The following is a 20,029-nucleotide window of genomic DNA, read 5'->3' on the forward strand; positions in this document are numbered from 1 at the left end:
AAATAAATAAGTAAAGCCATATGCTTATATCTTTTCATATCTTTACAGTATACTTTTGGGATAGATTCCTAGAATTGCAGTTGCTGTTTCAGAGGGTAAATATATATGTAATTTTGCTAGTTATTACCAAGTGCCTCATTCATAGGAGTTAGCATTTGCCATTCCCGCTAATAATATATGAAAGTTCCTATTTTCTTGTAATCTTGGGTAGTATGTGGTCAAAGTTGAATTTTTACTATTTTGACATAGTACCCTCTTCACAGATTTCTTGTATTTACAGGTGAATAGTATTATAGGGGCTTTTAAATTTACTTTCCCTCCATCTTTGTGGGGTTTTTTTTCTCCTACAACATCTCTATTTTGTTGTAATTAAGGGAATTTATAGAATTTGAAGATTTTCTCTTAGTACTCTAAAATTTTTCTTTATGAAGTTACAATGAAAAACTATGAGGTTTGTTCACATTGCAGTTTTCCCTAGCTTTTTTTTTATTAAAAAAATTTTTTTAATGTTTATTTTTGAGAGGGAGAGAGAGAGACAGAGTGTGAGCGGGAGAGGGGCAGAGAGAGAGGGAGACACAAAATCCGAATCAGACTCCAGGCTCTGAGCTATCAGCACAGAGCCTGACGTAGGGCTTGAACTCATGAACCACAGATCATGATCTGAGCTGAAGTCGAACGCTTAACTGACTGAGCCACCCAAGTGCCCCTCTAGCTTTTATTTTGACATCTGGATTGCTTAGAGTGCTACTGTTTAGGTGTTCTTTAGGTGGACAGAAATATAGTAAACTTTGCAGGGAAAAATAAAAGGTGTTTTCAGTTACTAACTTCTGTGACATTGGTTTTCAGTTTATGTGGTGTGTTTTTTTTCTTTAAACAATTTTTTTAATGTTTACTTATTTTTGAGAGACAAACAGAGTATGAGCGGAGAAGGAGAGGCACAGAGAGAGAAGGAGACACAGAATCTAAAGCAGGCACCTGGCTCTGTGCTATCAACACAGGGCTCGAACTCACATACTGCGAGATCATGACCTGAGCGGAAGTCTGACGCTCAACTGACTGAGCCACCCAGGCACCCCTTTAATGAACTTTTTTAAAACATTTATTTATTTTTTAGAGAGAGGGACTACGAGTGGGAGAAGGGGCAGAGAGAGAGGAGAAAGAATCCTAAGTAGGTTCCGCAATGATGCGGTGCTCAATCTCACAAACCATGAGATCATGGCATAAACGAAAACCAGTAGTTAGATGCTTAACCAACTGAGCCACCCAAAAACCCCTGTAATGTACGTTATAAATGTGTAATCATTTAATAGATTCTTTTAGGTTATCTTCTTATCTGAAATTCTTACATGCTATATTTCTTGAATACTTATTTTTTCATTAAATTGATTTATTTGATGTGTGATAAGTTTGGGTGGATGATAACCATATATTGATAATTTTTACACATTTCATAGTCCCAATGAAAAATTTATTCATGCAACAAATATGTATTGATCACAGTGTTCCAGATGCTAGTGAACAAAGTAGTCAAGTTTCTTTTTCCTGTGGAGCTTAAATTCTAGTAACTGACTATGCTCATTTGTTGCTTGATGAATATATAATACAGAATTGGCAAACTAAGGCTTACAGGCCAATTTTGCCTACAATCTATGGCCTAAGAACCATTTTTAAATGATTTCCCCCAAAGTCAAAAGAATACTGTTTTATTACATGCAAATATTATATGTAATTTAAATTTGTGTTTATAAATAAAATTTTATTGGAAAACAGCTGTGCTTATTTGTTTATGTATTGTCTATTACTGCTTTCATGCTATAACACAAATTTGAATTTTTTGGACAGAGTTGAGTAGTTTCAACAGAGACTGTTGACCCACAAAGTCTGAAATACTTGGTATGTGACCCTTTACAAAAAAGGTTTGCTGGAGCACCTGGGTAGCTCAGTTAAGCATTGGACTTCGGCTCAGGTCATGATCTCATGGTTCGTGGGTTTGAGCCCTGCATTGGGCTCTGCTGACAGTTCAGAGCCTGGAGCCTACTTCGGATTCTGTGTCTCCCTCTTTCTCTGCCCCTCTCCTGCTCACTCTCTGTCTCTCTCTCAAAAATAAATAAACATTAAAAAAAAAAAATTACAAAAAAGGTTTGCTGATCCCTGTCCTATTGTTTGTACTGTGTAAAGGTTTTCCATGTGGATTGATAGTTGAGAGAAACAGCTTTTTTTGGATGAGTAAAGTATTAGAGTAGTTCATCAGAGTATCAGATTCTAGACCTGCTAATAATTGTCCATTTTATAGGATGGTTGTGAGAATTGTGAGGCTATGTAACCTATATAGTGCATGGCTCCACTGAGTCTTCCACCAGTGGCTAATGCCTGTATTTAAAGTTGGTTTTGTAATCAAGATTGCTTTGTGCTAATCCTTCTGTCTACAGTAGTTCTCCTGATCTTATGCTTGCATTAGCTAGAAAACTGTGTTAGGCTATTAAACAGAGGGGCAGAGGGGAAGAAAAATTAAAAATTTTCAGGAACATCCAGATTGAATATATCATCTTGAATTTTATTTTTTTTATTTATTTTTTTTATTACGCTTGTTTTTTTTTGAGAGGCAGAGAAAGACAGAGCACAAGTGGGAGAGGGGCAGAGTGAGAGAGAGACCCAGAATCCAAAGTAGGCTCCAGGCTCTGAGCTGTCAGCACAGAGCCCGATGTGGGGCTTGAACCCATGAACCGCGAGATCTGAGCTGAAGTTGGACGCTTAACTGACTGAGCCACCCAGGTGCCCCTTGGCTTAAACAATTCTTAAAAGGGAAGATGAACTTTCTACATTTATATAAAGGAATATTTAGTGCAGTTCCTGTTTGGTATCTGTAGAATAGTTGGTATTCCAATGGTGAGTCCTTTCTGGAATAACACAGTTTGTTTCTGCTTTTTTCTTGTTAAGCATCATTATTTATATTTCTACAGCATTATAAACAGCATTATAAAAATTTCTCATGCAGTATAGTATGGGAGCACATAGACTTTGGAATCAGACTGGTCTTTAAATGTTTAAAGCCATTTAACTAGTTTGGACAGGTTGATTTGCTTTTTCAGCTCACTGATCTTCATAGCACAAGGATAGAATGTCAATAGAGTTTAAATGACATGTGGTGGAGAGATTTTGTTAAGGAGAGAATTGAAGTGGGAAATTAATCCTATCACTCAACAGCAGCAAGTAATTGACCTGTTTTAGGTGTGGTTGCTGAATCCCAATCTGAAGAACTACTGAAATGTATAAAATATGGAGATTGAATATAAAGTAACTAACATAATGCCTATTCATAGTAAGTATTCACTAAATATTAGCTTTTGTAATTGCCTAGATAAAATGAAATTGTATGATCAGCCCCCTTTTTTTTTTCAAGTTTTTTTAGAATTTACTTATTTTGAGGGGCACCTGAGTGGCTCAGCCAGTTAAAGCGTCCGCTTACATAGGTCATGATCTCACGGTTTGTGAGTTTGAGCCCCATCATCGGGCTCTGTGCTGACAGCTCAGAGCCTGGAGCCTGTTTCAGATTCTGTGTTTCTCTCTCTCTCTACCCCTCCCCTACTTGCACTTCTGTCTCTATCTCAAAAAATAAACATTAAAAAAAGTTTTTTAAATTTATTTATTTTGAGAGGGAGATAGCGCAGGTGGGGGAGGGGCAGAGAGAGGGAGGACAGAATCCCAAGGAGGCTCTGCACTGTTAGCACGGAGTCCGACATGGAGCTTGAATTTAAGAAACCGTGAGATCATGACATGAGCCGAAACCAAGAGTCAGATTCTCAACTGACTGAGCCATCCAGGTGCCTTTATATGATCATTTGTTAATGGAAACTTTTTGCTTCTGAGATTCTTAACAGGCTATATATATCAAAATCACCCAGAGCATTGACCCTCCAGTGTTAGTGTTCGTCAGAATCACCTGGAAGGTTTGATAAAAACATTGCTGGACCCTACTTCCAGAGTTTCTGATTTAGGAGATCTGGAGTGGGGCCTGATAATTTGCATTTTAAGTGTTTGCAAATGATGCTGGTTCTGCTGGTCCAGCAACCACACTTTGAGAACCATTCGTTGACTTAAGGCATTTTTTCAGAATAACTTGGGGAAAGGGCTAGGTCACAATGACTAGATAGGCCTAATTTTCCTCAGATGAATGCATCTTAATGACCAGTTGTTAGGCTAAGAGAGGATACCTGTATTTCTAATTGAGTGGGAACTGTTGATAACTGAATTCCTACCCATCTGCCCATTGCAGGGATAGGCAGTTTGTGTATACTTTTGTTAATGCATGAAATAACCCTATGACTATAAGGAAGGTTACCCAGCTAGGAAGAGACAAGTCTGTTTGATTCCTAAATGGTTATCTTTCCACAATAATGCTATTCACCAAATGCAAAAGAGATTGTATTCTTCTAACAGAAATGAAAGAGTGTGATAATCCCATTATCTTTATCCCCTGTGGGTTTTTTTCCCCCGTTTTTTAATTGTTTCTTTTGATTTGATCATGTGTCTAATTTCTTTGAGTCTGCTATGAATGTTGATTGCATATGAAAAATCATGGAGGTAGTTGGAGGCCTAGAAAATTATCTTTTTGGAAGAGAAATATATTTACTTCTGGCTTGTTACTAGGAGCATTAGCAGTCTCAGTCTCAGATCACCTTAATCCAGTGGTTCTCCAGATGTGGTATCAGCATCACTTGGGGACTTGCTAGAAATACAGATTCCTAGGCCCACCCTAGACCTAATGAATAAGAATAAACTGTAAAAGGTTGGACACAGCAATTTAATTCTATAATTAATTATGCAAGTAATTCTGATTTACATTAAACATTTGGAACTTCCTTAATTGAAGGTTGAGATGATTAGAAGCTGGATTTCAGTCTTTACGAAGGCTATTATTCAAAGCCTATCATTCTGATCCAAATTTGGAAGGTTTATGAGGCCAGTCACATATGGTAAATGTGCATCCCTGCTTTTTGTTTCTCTAGCTCTCTGTTGGAAGTTCCGACTTAGCCTCTCAGTTGCATCTTCTGGAATCAATAGATGCATCAGGGGAAAATACAAATCTGGGCTCAGGTCTCTTGTGTTTCTTGTTCCTGATCTTAGTTCTTAATTCTTCACTGCCTTCGGAGTCCTCAGCTGTCTCAAACATACATTTTTTTAGTTTGCATTTTGTCCAGGTTTTTTTCTAGTTGTTTTCAGATAATGGAAGGAAATTGATCTGCATTACTTAATGTGCCATTGCCAGAAATGGAAGAGTCTGAAGCACATGGCTGTAAAAGATTAGGAAGTAACAAAATGTCTCAAGGAGGAGAAAGTGATAAGCAGTGTGTCAAAAATAGATCTTTTTGGAATTTTGTAATGTAGATTTGCCTAAAAATAAGAATAGTGTTGGCAAAATGAACTCTGTACTCAGGAGGACTTTTTTGTGAGAGAGATTTTTTTAGGGAAATGTTAGGTTTCTATGGAGATCAATTGTGGAATAAAAGCCAAGTTCCTCTCTTCTTACAATTGTATTTTCTTGTATATGAGTGGAAAATAAAATATTAGGCCACTGATTCAAAAATAAAGTAAATAAGAGGGGTGCCTGGGTGGCTCAGTGGTTGGGCGTCCTGACTTTTGGCTCAGGTCATGATCTTATTATGGTCTGTGGGTTCGAGCCGCGCGTTGGGCTCTTTGCTGACAGCTCGGGGCCTGGAGCATGCTTCGGATTCGGTGTCTGCTTCTCTCTCTGCCCCTCTCCCACTTGTGCGCGCTCTCTCTCTCTCTGTGTGTGTGTCTCAAAAATAAACATTAAAATAAAAAAAATAAAAAATAAGAATGATTTTGAAAGTGTTGTTTTTGGGTAAATTATCACTAAGAACTGTGGACCTTTGTCTTAATGAGTCTGAAAGTAGCTTTTATTTATTTATTTATTTTATTTTTTTTAACGTTTATTTATTTTTGGGACAGAGAGAGACAGAGCATGAACGGGGGAGGGGCAGAGAGAGAGAGAGACACAGAATCGGAAGCAGGCTCCAGGCTCCGAGCCATCAGCCCAGAGCCTGACGCGGGGCTCGAACTCACGGACCGTGAGATCATGACCTGAGCTGAAGTCGGATGCTTAACCGACTGAGCCACCCAGGCGCCCCTGAAAGTAGCTTTTAAATGTCTGATGTGATGAATGTAGTAAGAGTAGGTTTCTTTGTTTAAAAGAATTTTCCAAGGAATGGGCCATCCTGTTGTCACACTGTAATCTCCCCAAAGTGATTGTTGATATGCTATATATTATCACTGGCAACAATGAAAGTATCAAGACATTTCAGTTTCTGTGTTTGTATAGAAACTTTGATGCTAAGGCCAAAGTCCTTGTGTAAATTGAAATGATGACTTATTACCACATTTGGCTGTACTTGTCCTACAAATAGCAGTAGCAGGGGAAATATTTTTCTTTACTCTCAGTAAAGCTCTGTTTGAAGATAGTCTACCCTTCATGTCTTCTGTTTTTCTCTTTTAATTATCTTAAAGACCTTTGGAGACACTTAAATGAAGAGAAAATAATATGAACACCCCTGGTCCTACATATTTGTGTTCTCTTTAGGAAAAAAAAGTATTACAGTTGAATTATTCTTAAATTCATGACACTGTCATCCTTCTCTCCCGTCTCCAACAGCTGGTACTATTGTTACAGCTTTTTTAATAAGTGAGTTTTCAAACAACCATATTGTGTTTATTGACTCTGTAACATTTATGGATCTTTTTACAGTTAAATCGTCAATCTGAAATTGTTTCTACCAGTTCTGGTGACCCCTGGAAGACATGTGCGAGACGAAACAAGGCTGACAGTTTAAAACCTTTGAAAGGCAACCCAATTGGACTTAACATGTTGAGCAACAATAAGAAATTGAGGTATAGTCATTTCAGAAAAGATAAAGGGTTTGACACCAAAAATTAACTGCCTTTGTGGCCAGTTGACCCAGCCTATACTTTCACCTTTTTAGCAGTGCCAAGAGGTAAAGTTGTACCAGGGCGTGAATTCTTTGCTTTGAATTTGGGTTTATGGTTGACTGCAGTGATTTTTTTGGTTCTGAATAAAAATATTGCAAGAAAATTTCCAGTAGACTGAGATTTCATTAGATGAGCTTCCTCTCATATAGTTAGTAAAATGTTGGTCATAATACTAGAAGTAGAAGGCACTGGAGGGTAGAAGGGTCATGTCTCCTTTAGGGGACACTTAATCAGGATTATCTCAAAAGGGATTTTTTTCTTTTTCTTTTTTTTTTTTTTTTTTAAGATTTCTTATTCCTCTTCCTTTTCTAGTTATAATCCTTAGGGGTTGTCCTAGTGAACCACTTTTACTGATATGATTGATTGTGCTGTTATACCTCCCAGAAATAGGATTGAAAAGCACTGTTTCAATTTCAGTTGTGTCAACTTATAGAGAGAAAACTGTGGTACATGAAGGCTAAGTAACTTTGAAGTCAATGGCAGAATCAGAAGTAGAATTTGGGACTCCTGACTTTTTTTTTTCTTTTTCTTTTTTTTACAGTTAGTACATTTGATTTTTATTTTGACATATAAGAAATCTTTGTAATACAGTTTAAAAGCTTTTTTTATGTATAGTTCCTAACAGAATAAGAAAAAATGTATCTGAGTTAATTTATTGGATATCTTACAGTACAGAACATTCATTTGGATTCCTGATTTCTATTCTAGTGTTCTTCTACTGTTTTATCTTCTTTCATGAATTGTATTAGAAACATTTCAGAGACAAATTCAGAAAGTGGAAAACTCCTGGTGGACAATTTAACATGGTCATTGGATTGATCTGTAAAAATACATATTTTAGCGTGGAGCTTTTTGTGTGTATGTGTTCAGATTTGAAAGGATTTATTTTGCATGTGTGTATGTAATTTTTCCTCTGTTCAAATTATTCTTTGTTTCTTGCATCTGCAGTGAAAATGTACAAAATGCATCAATATGTTCTGGAACTGTAGTTCATGGTAGACGTTTTCAACATGCTAATGTACAGACGTCACTAGTAAAAACAGCAGCCCAAAGGTAAGGATTCTAATTGCCTTTGTTTAGTATATACATACCATCCTCTTTAATACTTCTTCACTGGTTTTTTTTGTTTTTCCTTTAACCAACTTTTTTACTTTGGGGAACTTTACTGTGTTTCTGTTGTATGTAACAAGATATTCATGTCTCTGAAATAATTCATGTCCTAAGAATTTTATTTTATATCTGCTTTTGAACAAATCACATTCTGTGAATAGAGACATAAATGAAAACCTTTCTGTTACATTATATTCCAGTTAAATTAATCTGATTTTACAACATTGACTGTACAACATTTGACAAGAAATCTTCAGGTGGTAGGTTTGCTCTGATAAGTAAAACTAGTTATTAGCTCATTTTAAGATTTATTGGATTTCATAGTTTCAAAACAAATCACATTATTAGCTTTCATTGGAAAAATTTTGTGTTTTAATAGTTTTAGTAGATTTGGATGTTCTCATTGATCATGAAAGTAATACTTAAACCTTGAAATAATGAAAGTAACAGTGGGGAAAGCTTGGTGTTTTAAATGCTTTGGAGGTTTTTCATAACCATTTTTTGAATGGTTATGAAATTTCAGTTCAATTTCAGTTCTGGGTCCATTTCAATCGACTAAGAAATTTTTAGGCTTCAACAATAAAATAAATAATCTAAATTTTTGCCTTATGAATAGTTGTGTAAAATGTTTTTATGAATAGTAAAATTTGAAGATTTGGTATATATGTTCTTCATTTTTTAAAAATGTCAGTCGAGATTATTGCTCATTCATAAAATGTGTCCTGACTCTTAGAAACCGTTGCTATGTTTGCTATGTACATAGATAGATTGGCTATAGCATAATAGATTTTCAGCCTAAAAACCTTAAATCTTTCTCGTACTTTCAGATAATAAAATCTTTTGCTTAAATGTATTATTTTATCAGTTTTCACATATTTGAGAAATACAACTAAAAAGACCAAAAGAGAAATTACTGCACATACCAAAAACTTGTCTTATCTTACTGTAAAGTACACAAATCAAGCTCTCTAGCCAACATGTGGCACAAACATGAGAATAAATAATAAAAGGAGGATAATTAGTAGAGAGGCAAAAAGGAGAGACACTATTTTCACACACTGATCACACTGATAGAATCCAATGCTGACAAAGATTTGTCTTTTTTCTGAAATGTGGTCCATGTTGAAATACTCATCTATAATTTATAATTAAGTGATATGTTCTGCAACCAAAATTATTGCTTTTGAACTTATTTTTTAGTTTGGAGTTATTTGCAGTGTGACCTAGTTTCTCCATACCTCCTTTCATCATTGTTAATGTTAAAAAACTGATTTCAGTCTGGAAATTGGTTTGTGTTTTGTTTTATTCTAGGTCTTGGCACCTATTATACCTTGCATATGTATTATTGTTCATCTGCATAAAAGGCTAGATTCTGTTAATAGGAAATGGCATTTACTAGTAAAATATTGTTTCTTTAAAACCAAACAAACCTGAATTAGTTTATATTTAGAGAAACAATCCTGAATGAAAATACTTGTTCTTACAACTAGGGGCAGTAAGGAAAACTGAAAAGTCATGTCAGCAGGGCAGATTGTATTTATGTTTGTCTCTTATTTACAGAATAAACATTTCTTATACTTACTAAAGTGTGATTGTCGTTAAAAAGATTTTGACATTCAAAAACAGGTCACTGGGAGTTTTCCCAATTTTCTTCCTTCAAAATCATTGAGTGATTTTATGTTACATACTAGACATAGATGAGGTACAGAATAGTCAGAGGTGAATATAGCAAAGTCCCTGCCTTCCCACTCAAGTTTGATTAGGGTAGAGGACAGAAAGACAAGTAAACAAATGATTACATGGTAAATGCAGTGTAGTAGACACAGTTTGCGTAGTGCTATTTACAGAGAAGGAGGCAGTGAAGAATTCACAAAGGAAGTAGTAAAGAAGCTTTTTTTTTTAATGTTTATTTATTTATTTTGAAAGAGAGAGAGAGCATGCGGAGGAGGGGCAGAGAGAGAGAGAATCCCAGTCAGGCTTTGTGCTGTCAGCACAGAGCCAGCGGATGCAGGGCTTAATCTCACACACCCTGGGATCATGACCAGAGCCAAAATCAAGAGTCAGGCACTCAACCAACTGAGCCCCCCCAGGTGCCCCCAAAGAAGCTTTTGAGTGTACTCATTAGAAAAGACTCCATGCAGTAGGAACCACATCTCCAAAGGCATGAAGAAAGCTTTCACCAAAACAGTTACCACGAAACTTTTGGTTTTAACTAGTATAGTGTTGGCACAGTTGTCATGCTTCAGATGAGGTGAGCACCCTGGTTTTTACTGGCTTTTACAGTTTCTCCTAATTTTTCCTATTTTCTCAACTCTTAATTTGAAATTAAAGGAAATGCCATAAGCTGGTAATTCACACACACAGTCCTCTTGGGGAGAGTGGTATAATTTGTCTTTTAAAAGTAAATCATACCTGCATTTTGAATAATTTGCAGTTGTTTAGTAAGATGTGGGAACAAGTACATCACACCTTTTTAATCCAAAGGGAATAAATGAAGATTGTTAAAATATCTGATAAGATTACTACTATTAGAACTACTCTTTGGGAGAACATTAGGATTTTAATCTATTTTCTTACTGCTACTACAAATGTTAATATAAGTTATATTTAAAAGAGGTTGTTTGTATACTAATAGTGATGAAGGAGGGTAGTCTTAGTATGGAAAAATGAAATGCAGAAATTAAAAGGTCTATATAACTCTATACCATCTCCACCCCTAACTTCAGTGAGACTTGCTAAAAGAAAACATTTACTGGTTTATGTTTTATTTACATTTTCACTTGTTTTTGTTTTTGTTTTTTATTAAGGATAGGTGAAAAGACTTGTAAGGACCATAGGGGAAAATGAATGTCTACAAAAGCATATATAATCCATAAATGGGAAAATGGGCTCCTGGAATAAGCAAGATTTAATTATTAATGAAAAGCACCACTTTGAAAGAATTTTTGAAGTCTTAAATCAGGTCATGGATACCAGAATCAATCAGTCTCTCTTTTTTCCTTCCTTTTTAAAAAATTTTAAGAACACTAGTACAGCACTAGTTCAAGAATGAAATAGTCCAACAAGAATGTAAGTTGACATTTTTACAAAGTCCTACATTACTAATAATGGCTTCCCTATCCATTTTTTAAAAACTTTTTTTTCTTTTTTTTTTCTAATATATATGCTCCTCCAGTGCAGGACTTGATAATAAACACATATTGAGGAATTTTATACAAGTACAGTGACTTATAAATTAAATATCTTATCATAATAAATGCATTTTCTTCAAGGATAAGAGAAATGAGCATGGGCATATGTATATTTTTTTGTTTTGTTTTTTGTTTTCTTCCTAACTCCCTTGGTTTATTGGAAAGAACCAAACCTGTTTCTACTGCTACTCTGTCTTCTACTTATTTCCTTTACTCTATACAGGTGAGTTTATAAAACAAAAACGATAGACTACTAAACTCTTCTCACTTCTTGGGCACAACAATGTAGAGCTAGAAATGGCTATATTAGGTGTTAATGCCTAACTTTGAGTTTTCATTTTAGTTTTCCTGAAGCTCCAGAAGAAATAAATATATAAGATAAGCTGGACTTAAAGTTTCATGTTTATATTTTATTTACTTTAATAGGGGTGTAGTAATATTCCCTCAGTTTTTTGTTATTTTTCTAACATAAATTTATTTTATAGAGATCATCCTTTTTTTTAATGGTAGAGATAAAATTTCAAATATGGTATTCATGTAAGCTTATAATTCTTTACTATTGAAATTTTAAAAAAAATAGGTCTTTTCAGTGTTGTTTGTATAAACCCACATTACTATTTTTTCCTCTTAATTTACTATGATTAATGTTTTACTTGTTCCACGTTATTGGAATGTGAGAGTTTATATGGGGACTCGGGGAGTTTGTAAACTATGTTTTGCTTACAGTTTTGAATATTTTGTTCATTTTATAATAAATAATTCTAGGTTATGAATCTTACTCTAAATTGAAGGTTTTTGTAATTTTACTATTGAGTAATTGATATTGATAGCTTTTTAGGTTTTCCTTGAATGTGGAGAAGGGTGGACCTGTTATAAATTGTATTTTTGATTGGAGGCCATGATTTTAAATCCAAGGCCTTTCCTTGTGTCTAAAACCATATGCTGCTGTATTTAATCTATGGCTTTTATCCAAAAGTTCCAACCTTAAAAAATTTTTTTTTCTTATTCAGAAGCTGATTATCACACCTGATAACAGAATTGGAACCACTAAAAATTTATAACTTTCAGAAAATTTTATTGTTCTTTGAAGACAATATAACTACTCTAAACCTATCATCAATTGGTTGATGGTTAAATAAAGCTCTCCCAAGAATCTTTCATATCTTTGTACATCCTTTTTTCTTAAATATGTTTAGATATAAATTTTCTATATTAACAAAAACTTAAAAATAATTTACTTATCTGACAAGATTCAAAACTTAGTATATAGTATATATATAATGTGTTTAAAACAAATTAATCACATCAGAGTTTTGCCTTATTGACCGCAGTTACTAAAACTACAATGATATATCAAAAATGAGGTCTTGCCTCTTACATTTTTTTTCTTTTTCATGTTTTAAGCAGTCTGGACCAAAAGGAAAGGTAAGCTTAATATTGATGAAATTAGAGCATGGATATAACAGTAAGATACCAGATTATTTATATGCTTTGAAAAATATCCATTGAGTTCATCATTAAAGTTTATTTAATAAAAGGAAATATTGATGGTAGAACATGATATTTGACTTTGGTGGCTAGTGTTTCACCATAATTCTCAATATGGTTATATATTTACATTGATAGGACTACTTTGCTTTTACTGATATACTTTTGTTTTTATACTTTTTTAGATAGAGTTGAGGGGGAAGTGGAATTAGAATGCCTTAAATGTAGAGTTAAAACTCTAAACATCAATGTATGCCTATTCTGACCCAAAACAATTTTATGATTGCTGATTGTTCACTTTGTAATAACATTGGCAGGCACATGTCCTTTAGCAGAAGTGTTGAATGATGTAAATAACTTCAAAATAATTTTTTAAGAATGCACAGTTGTTTAATTACATAATTTTAACTCTATAGTTTCTTTAAAGGTGTATAGAAAGTAAAGAGGACAACTTGTATTATTTTATAAAATGCATATATTCCCCCTTACTGAACACCACAGTTCTGAATTATAAAGATGATCCTGTCAACAAAAAATTTAGTCATATTTTATAATTCTGAAATACTTCACAATTCTTACATGTTTTAGGTGAATGGATTGGGCAGATATTTTAATCTACTGGGGAAGAAAAATTATTTTCTCATTATGTTTATTTTTCTCTTTGAAGCATTATTTTCTGTCAGATATAGATGGGTCATTATATCTTTAAAATTTTTAACTCATAAGTGCTACATATTTTTTTGAAATCCATTAATAAGATTTTTAAAATATAATTGCTAAAGAATATACATTAACTCTTTATACAGTCATAAACAAAACAGACTCATTTTATGTAAATACTTTCCTGTATGCTATAGTAGATAAAATGTAAGTACTCTAATATTCTCACAATAATATAAAGATCTTAAATTATTCTGTTTTTCACAATAACTTTGTAGGGTTTATGCTGATTTTTTGCACTGTTTTGGCTTATGCATATTTCTGTAGTGGAAATTTATTCATTGATACATTCAGCAAATGTTTTCAATGACTTTATGTGCCAGGCACTATTCTAGGGGCAGACAGAAATCCCTACCCTCTTGGAATAATACTGGAACGGGAGTCAGAAGATGTGGAATTAAGTAACCAGCAGTATCAGTAGGCACATAACTTACTGTAAAATGAGGATAATAATATTTGCCCGATTTTAAGGAGATTTGTGAGGAACAAGTGAGATAATGATTTAAAACTGACTAAACTATAAAATTTGAAATTTCTTTAAGTAATAGATGATGGGAAAAAAAAGTAATCTTGACATTCTGTCAGTCTCTTGTACTAAAATTACTGCCAGGGATTAGATATGAAGCAGCTACTCTTTATAAAAAACTTGTAATGAATATACCTGAGTGCTTTATTCAGCAGCATAGTTATCTTTAGGTTGAATTTAGCCCATTAATCTTTGGATCCTTACCTAAAATTATTTTGTGTTTATCTTCGTTGGAGATTAGCTGAGAACTTTTGCGATAGTACATTTTACTTTGTGAATTCTTTTCACATAAGCCTTTTTGTTCCCTTCATGTGAACACTAAGCTACATCTTTCTTCTGATCTTTAAAGAGTACTAGAAGGTCCTTTATCTTTATCCCTCAACACATGAGAGACTATAAATTTTTGAACTAAATTATTTATAAGAGAATGGTTTAATAAACAAAAAATAGATACTTGTGGAAGGTAAGTCTTTTCCAGGCTTTTTTTCATTTGTGTACTGAGCACAGTGAGGTGTGCTTTGAGTTTGAAACTAGGCTGGAATAAATAATAAATAGCAGTATTAATATCTAGAGCTTGAAAAACTTCAAAAAATTGCTGCCATTTTGTTGTTGTTGTTGTTGTAGGTGACTTTGACAACTTGAATGACTCGACTTCCTTTCTTACTCATGGACAGATAGGTTCTAAATACAGTATATTTGGTAGCACCAGTAACCTAGAATATTTAATCTGGTATTAGAACTGGTTTTTCCTCCCTAGGTAAAGAATCTGTTGGCCCATTATGAAACTGAAGCATGCAGTGATTTTCCAATTTAAAATTTTTAAAAATACTTATTATTTATTAGTGTAAAAAGTATGTGGATATTGTAGAGAATTTTGAAGCATCAATAAAGTACAAAGATGAATAGAATACATTGAAAGAACATAGGTAAAATACTAGAAATGTTTGCATAAAGAGTATGTTTGAAAGATAAGTATTATAGAGATTTTATAATTTTCTGAAGGCTCTCAAAATAGAAAATTATATTATTAGGATCCTGATGCATTTCTTTTTCAATGTTTTTTTTCTGTGTGCTTTTTAATATATGCATTTCACCTAAATGCGTCGTAACATTTTTCACTTTTATTTATTAATTCATAAGCTTTTATTAATTCATTAAAAAAAATTTTTTTAACGTTTATTCATTTTTTGAGACAAAGAACACGAGCAGGGGAGGGGCAGAGAGAGAGGGAGACACAGAATCCAAAGCAGGCTTCATCCAGGCTTTGAGCTGCAGCACAGAGCCCAAAATGGGGCTTGAACTCATGAAATGTGAGATCATGACCTGAGCTGAAGTCAGACACTTAACTGACTGAGCCACCCAGGCGCGCTTAAGTTGACTTTTAAAAATGATTTTTAATGAATGCATAATAGGTTATCCTGCAGGTATTCATAATTTATTTACTCATTACTTCATGACTTTTATATATGACACATTCAAGTACAACTTTGTGTATAAATTTCTAAATGATTCTCTTAAGATAAATTCTCTGTGAAAGGATTCTTTGGACTAGGTTACAAATATTTTTAATGCTCTTGATAAGTGCTATTAAATTGTTGAGAGAGGTGGTACCAATTTATTATAGTATTATAAATTGCTGTCTAAAGATATCTGAAAATAAAATTGCATTTAGATGATACTGTCTTCCTTATAAGAGTCATCTGAAACTTTAGAAATAATAAAGTTGAGCAAGATGGTAGGCTACAAGACTAATAGTATTAATAGTTTCCTTCATTCAACTCTGATCAATTGGAGTATATATTGGAGAGACCAAAATTTTATTTACAGCAACAATTAAATATCCAGTAATAAAGTTAATAGTTATAAAGCCTTTATAAATGTATCTAAAGATGTACTCGAGACCTCTATTACATTCTTTATTAGTTTACTCCTTAAATGCAATTTTAGACAAAATCTCAGTGACTTTGTTGTCATTTTAAGAAATTTGACCAGTTAATGCTAAAGTTCGTTTAGGAGAGTAAATATTTGAGAACAGCAATAGACTTTTTGTTTTTAAAGAATAAATGGAGGAAGAGAAGAATGATTTGCCTTTCCACATAAAATGTATTGAAAAGAGAACAGTGATTGAATATGGAAACTCTAGAAGACTAGGAAGAAGGAGAATAAACAGTCTAGAGTCTGGGTATATTGTTTCCAACCAAGATGTCCAGTCAATAAATATAAACAAATTTGCAGTGTCTTATTTTTTTTTTTTAATGTTTATTAGAGAGAGAGAGTCAGAGTCCCAGGCAGGCTCCACGCTCAGCACAGAACCTCATGCAGGGCTTGATCCCATGACCATGACATGAGATCATGACCTGAGCTGAAATCAAGAATTGGTTGCTTAACTGACTGAGTCACCCAGGCGCCCCTGCAAGTGTCCTTAAATGCCTGAATTATGATATTTGCACCTTGGGTGAAAAATTAGTATTTTGGATTTTTGCATGGTGGCTAGTAGTGGCTCAGTTTTTACCAACACAACCATTCTTTATACAGTTATTTTATACAGTTATTTAACCTGATAAATGGACTCCTGACTGCATACAGCCTTTTAGATATACACGTTTATTCATTCCAAATATTTATCAAGTGCTTGCTATGTTCTAGCCATAAGGATATAGTGATGAACAAAAAGGACAAGATCCCTGCATTCCTGTGGTTTACAAATTTTATGGGCAAAGACTAATAATGAACAAGTAAAACATGAAATAATAAGTTCTATGTAAAGAGTATAATTGAGTGATGTTACAGAGAGTGACAACATGGTTTCTTTAGATTGCATGTTCAGAGAAACTTTTTATTAGGAAGCTAACATTTTAAGCAAGGACTAAATGAAGAGTCAGCATGCCATGATCACAGAGATAGCTTTTCCAAATAGGGAAGAGAAGGTGCTAAGATAGTTTTACAAGAATGAGTTTGGTGTGTTCAAGGAAAAGAAAGAATGACCACTATTGCTGGAGTTTGGGGAGCAAAGGAGAAAATGTTATACCATGTGGGTTTGGCAAGGTCAGCTAGGACCTAGGTCTTAAAAGGCTTTGTAAGGTGATCTGAAAGGTTTCTTTTTTTTTTTTTTTTTTTAAGTTTATTTATTTATTTATTTTGAGAGCAGGAGCGAGAGCGACAGAGAGAGGGAGAGAGAATGAATCCCAAGCAGGCTCCACACTGTCAGCATGGAGCCTGATGCAGGGCTTGAACTCACAAACCTTGAGATCATGACCTGAGCCAAAATCAAGAGTCAGACGCTTAACTGACTGAGCCACCCAGGCACCCCTTTGAGAGTTTTGGGTTTTTTTTAATGTTTATTTATGAGTGTGTGCATGTGTGCACGTGCACCAGAGGGGCGGAGACAGAGAATCCCAAGGAGACTCCTGTGCTGCCAAGTGCAAGCCCAATGCAGGATGCAGTCTCATGACCTGCACAAGATCATGACCTAAGCCAAAATGAGAGTTGGACGCTTAACTGACTGAGCCACCCAGGTGCCCCAATCTTTGAGAGTTTTTAAAAAACAATCTTTTGTATATGATTTATAATTTGGTACAATAAACAACTTCAGTGGAATTTAATTAAGAGTAAGCATGTTCTACTTTCCAAATATCAATGTGCTGGAAAGGAAAATCAATGTAGTCTATGACTACATATTCAAAACTATCTCAGCAAAATGTTGGGAGTTGAGGAGGTAGAAAAGTAGAAATAAAAGGAATCTTAAGGCCTTTTTCTGGGAGAGTTGGGAGGGGTAGAAGTAACAGGATTTTAAAGACCTCATCTCATTAGGGATGCAATAGAACATCTTGCTTGAATAAATGTTTGGAATCTTGATAACGTGTTAACAGAAATATGTAATTGGAATAAAGGTTGAGAGAGGAAAGGTAACTATTTGTTAAATTAATTAGGGAGGGAAAACAAATGAATAGTAATTATGTAAACCAGTAAAAATAGGGGAAAAGAGGAAACTGAAATATATACAAATATTAAAAAATGATAGGTAATAAAGATGAAAGGAAAACGTGAACTCTGTCAGTTGTTACAGTAATTGTGATCAGGTTGAATATATTTAATAGCAGACAAATTGGTTGGATTAAACCCAGTTATACTGTGTCGTTTCTAAGAATCAGACATTAACAATCTATAAGGTAAAGGGTATTTAGAATCACAAAAGGTGAAAACAGCATGAGTTAATTTTAATAACAAGATGGAATTAGGAATTAGAAGTACTAAATAGGAAAGGCACCTGTGTGACTCAATCAGATAAACGTCTGACTCTTGATCTTAGCTCAGGTCATGATCTCACAGTTCGTGAGTTCAAGCCCTGTGTCAGGCTCCACACTGACAGTGCAGAGCCTGCTTGGGATTCTCTCTCTCCATGCCCCCCCGCCCCCCCCCCCCCCCCCCCCCCAAACTAGATAGATCGATCTCTCTCTCTCTCTCTCTCTCTCTTTCTCTCTTTCTCTCTTTCTCTCTCCCTCTCCCTCCCTCTCTCAAAATAAATAAAATAAACTTTTTTTTTTTAGAAGAAGTATGAAAAAGGAAAAAGCATGTAACAGGCATAGTCTATAAAAGTATAACAACTTAACATATAAAATGTCCCTAAATATTTAAAATGCAAGAAGTTCTTAGAGTATAGCTGTGGGAGATTTTTAGTATATCTCAGAAAATTACACCAATTTATGAGTTTAACATGAGTTTGGAATAATGAATTTTAACATTTGAATATGAATACATTTATTTCATAGAAATGTACATCTTATAGATCAGTTAGAGCAATGAAAAGATTAATAAAATGAGCTATAATTAAAACCAAGCAAAAACCAAGACAAAAACTCAGCACCTAGATCCTGGTTTCTAATACCACTCTCTAAGAAAAAGAACGTGGAGAAATGGCTGATTTTAGGGATGGGGTAGGGAAAATACAAAATGAGTGTGGAGTGTCCTGTATTGTTAAAAACCAAGCAAATACTCAAAAAACAAAAGGGTATTTGCTTCAACAGCACATATACTAAAATTGTAACATTAAAGAGATTTTCAAGGCCCTTTGTAAAAAGGTGACCTGTGGATTATGAAGCATTCTATATGTCTGTAAATTTTACATTATATGTATTTTATCAGAATTTAAAAAAAGAACTGACATCACATCAAGCAAGTGGACAAAGGAGCCAACTGAAAGCACTCCCAAAGACCAAAACTAAAACAATTGGATTATAATCTGAAGTATAAAATAAATACCCATATATCTTATTGATAAAAATTGGTTGAATAAATGAATCATTTATTTACTCAAATTATCCTAAGGGTTTTACAAGCTATTTAAAATGAATTGAAGGAAATGGACAGTTGTTTATTATAGAATTCCAAATAATCTGCGTAGATATTCCACTCTTCAGGAAGTGGGGTTTATCTACCCTCATCCCTTTTGTGGGCTGGCCTGACTGATTTGTTTATTTCCAAACAGAGTGTTGAAAGGGAAAAATAGTAACTCTAGAATGGAGAAATCTGGCAACCACTACCTTAGCTAAATGATCAAGGTTAACATCACCAGTGATAAATCGTATTGATATTATGTACTTCCTGATGTGATGTGATGTGATGTGATGAGAGGGGCACTTCAGCTCTGCAGTAACCTTCCCCCTAAATTCATAACGTTGGTCTAATCATTAGAAAAACATCAGAGTGACCAAGGTTGAGGGGCCTTGACAGTTCTCTTCTAAAGTGCCACGGTCATGAAACATCATGTAAGACTGAGAAACAGAGGAGCCTAAAAGAGACATGACAATTAAATGAGGTGGATCCTGGAACAAAAAGATATTTGTGGAATAGCTGGTGAAATTCAGGTAAAATTTGGCATTTAGTTATAGTAGTGTACCAGTGTTGGTTTCTTTTTTTGACGTATGTATGATGATGCTGAAGGTGTTAACTTTAGGAGAAGCTGGGTGAGGAATATAATTCTGAATTGTCT

The 20,029-nt window shown here is 34.2% G+C and overlaps 1 protein-coding gene across 2 annotated transcripts in view; it reads left to right on the forward strand.

The window, feature by feature from the left end:
* SENP6 (SUMO specific peptidase 6) overlaps positions 1-20,029 on the forward strand; it is a 119,243-nt gene that overhangs the window by 31,225 nt on the left and 67,989 nt on the right. Inside the window, exons 4-6 of one of the 2 annotated variants that reach the window (XM_042986690.1) lie at positions 6,764-6,906; positions 7,954-8,058; positions 12,711-12,731. In XM_042986690.1, the coding sequence (XP_042842624.1) occupies positions 6,764-6,906; positions 7,954-8,058; positions 12,711-12,731 (269 nt within the window). The remainder of the gene's footprint in view (positions 1-6,763; positions 6,907-7,953; positions 8,059-12,710; positions 12,732-20,029) is intronic. The other variant, XM_042986691.1, reaches the window with a different exon arrangement.

Source organism: Panthera tigris, chromosome B2, assembly GCF_018350195.1.
Source record: "Panthera tigris isolate Pti1 chromosome B2, P.tigris_Pti1_mat1.1, whole genome shotgun sequence".
Taxonomy (NCBI): domain Eukaryota; kingdom Metazoa; phylum Chordata; class Mammalia; order Carnivora; family Felidae; genus Panthera; species Panthera tigris.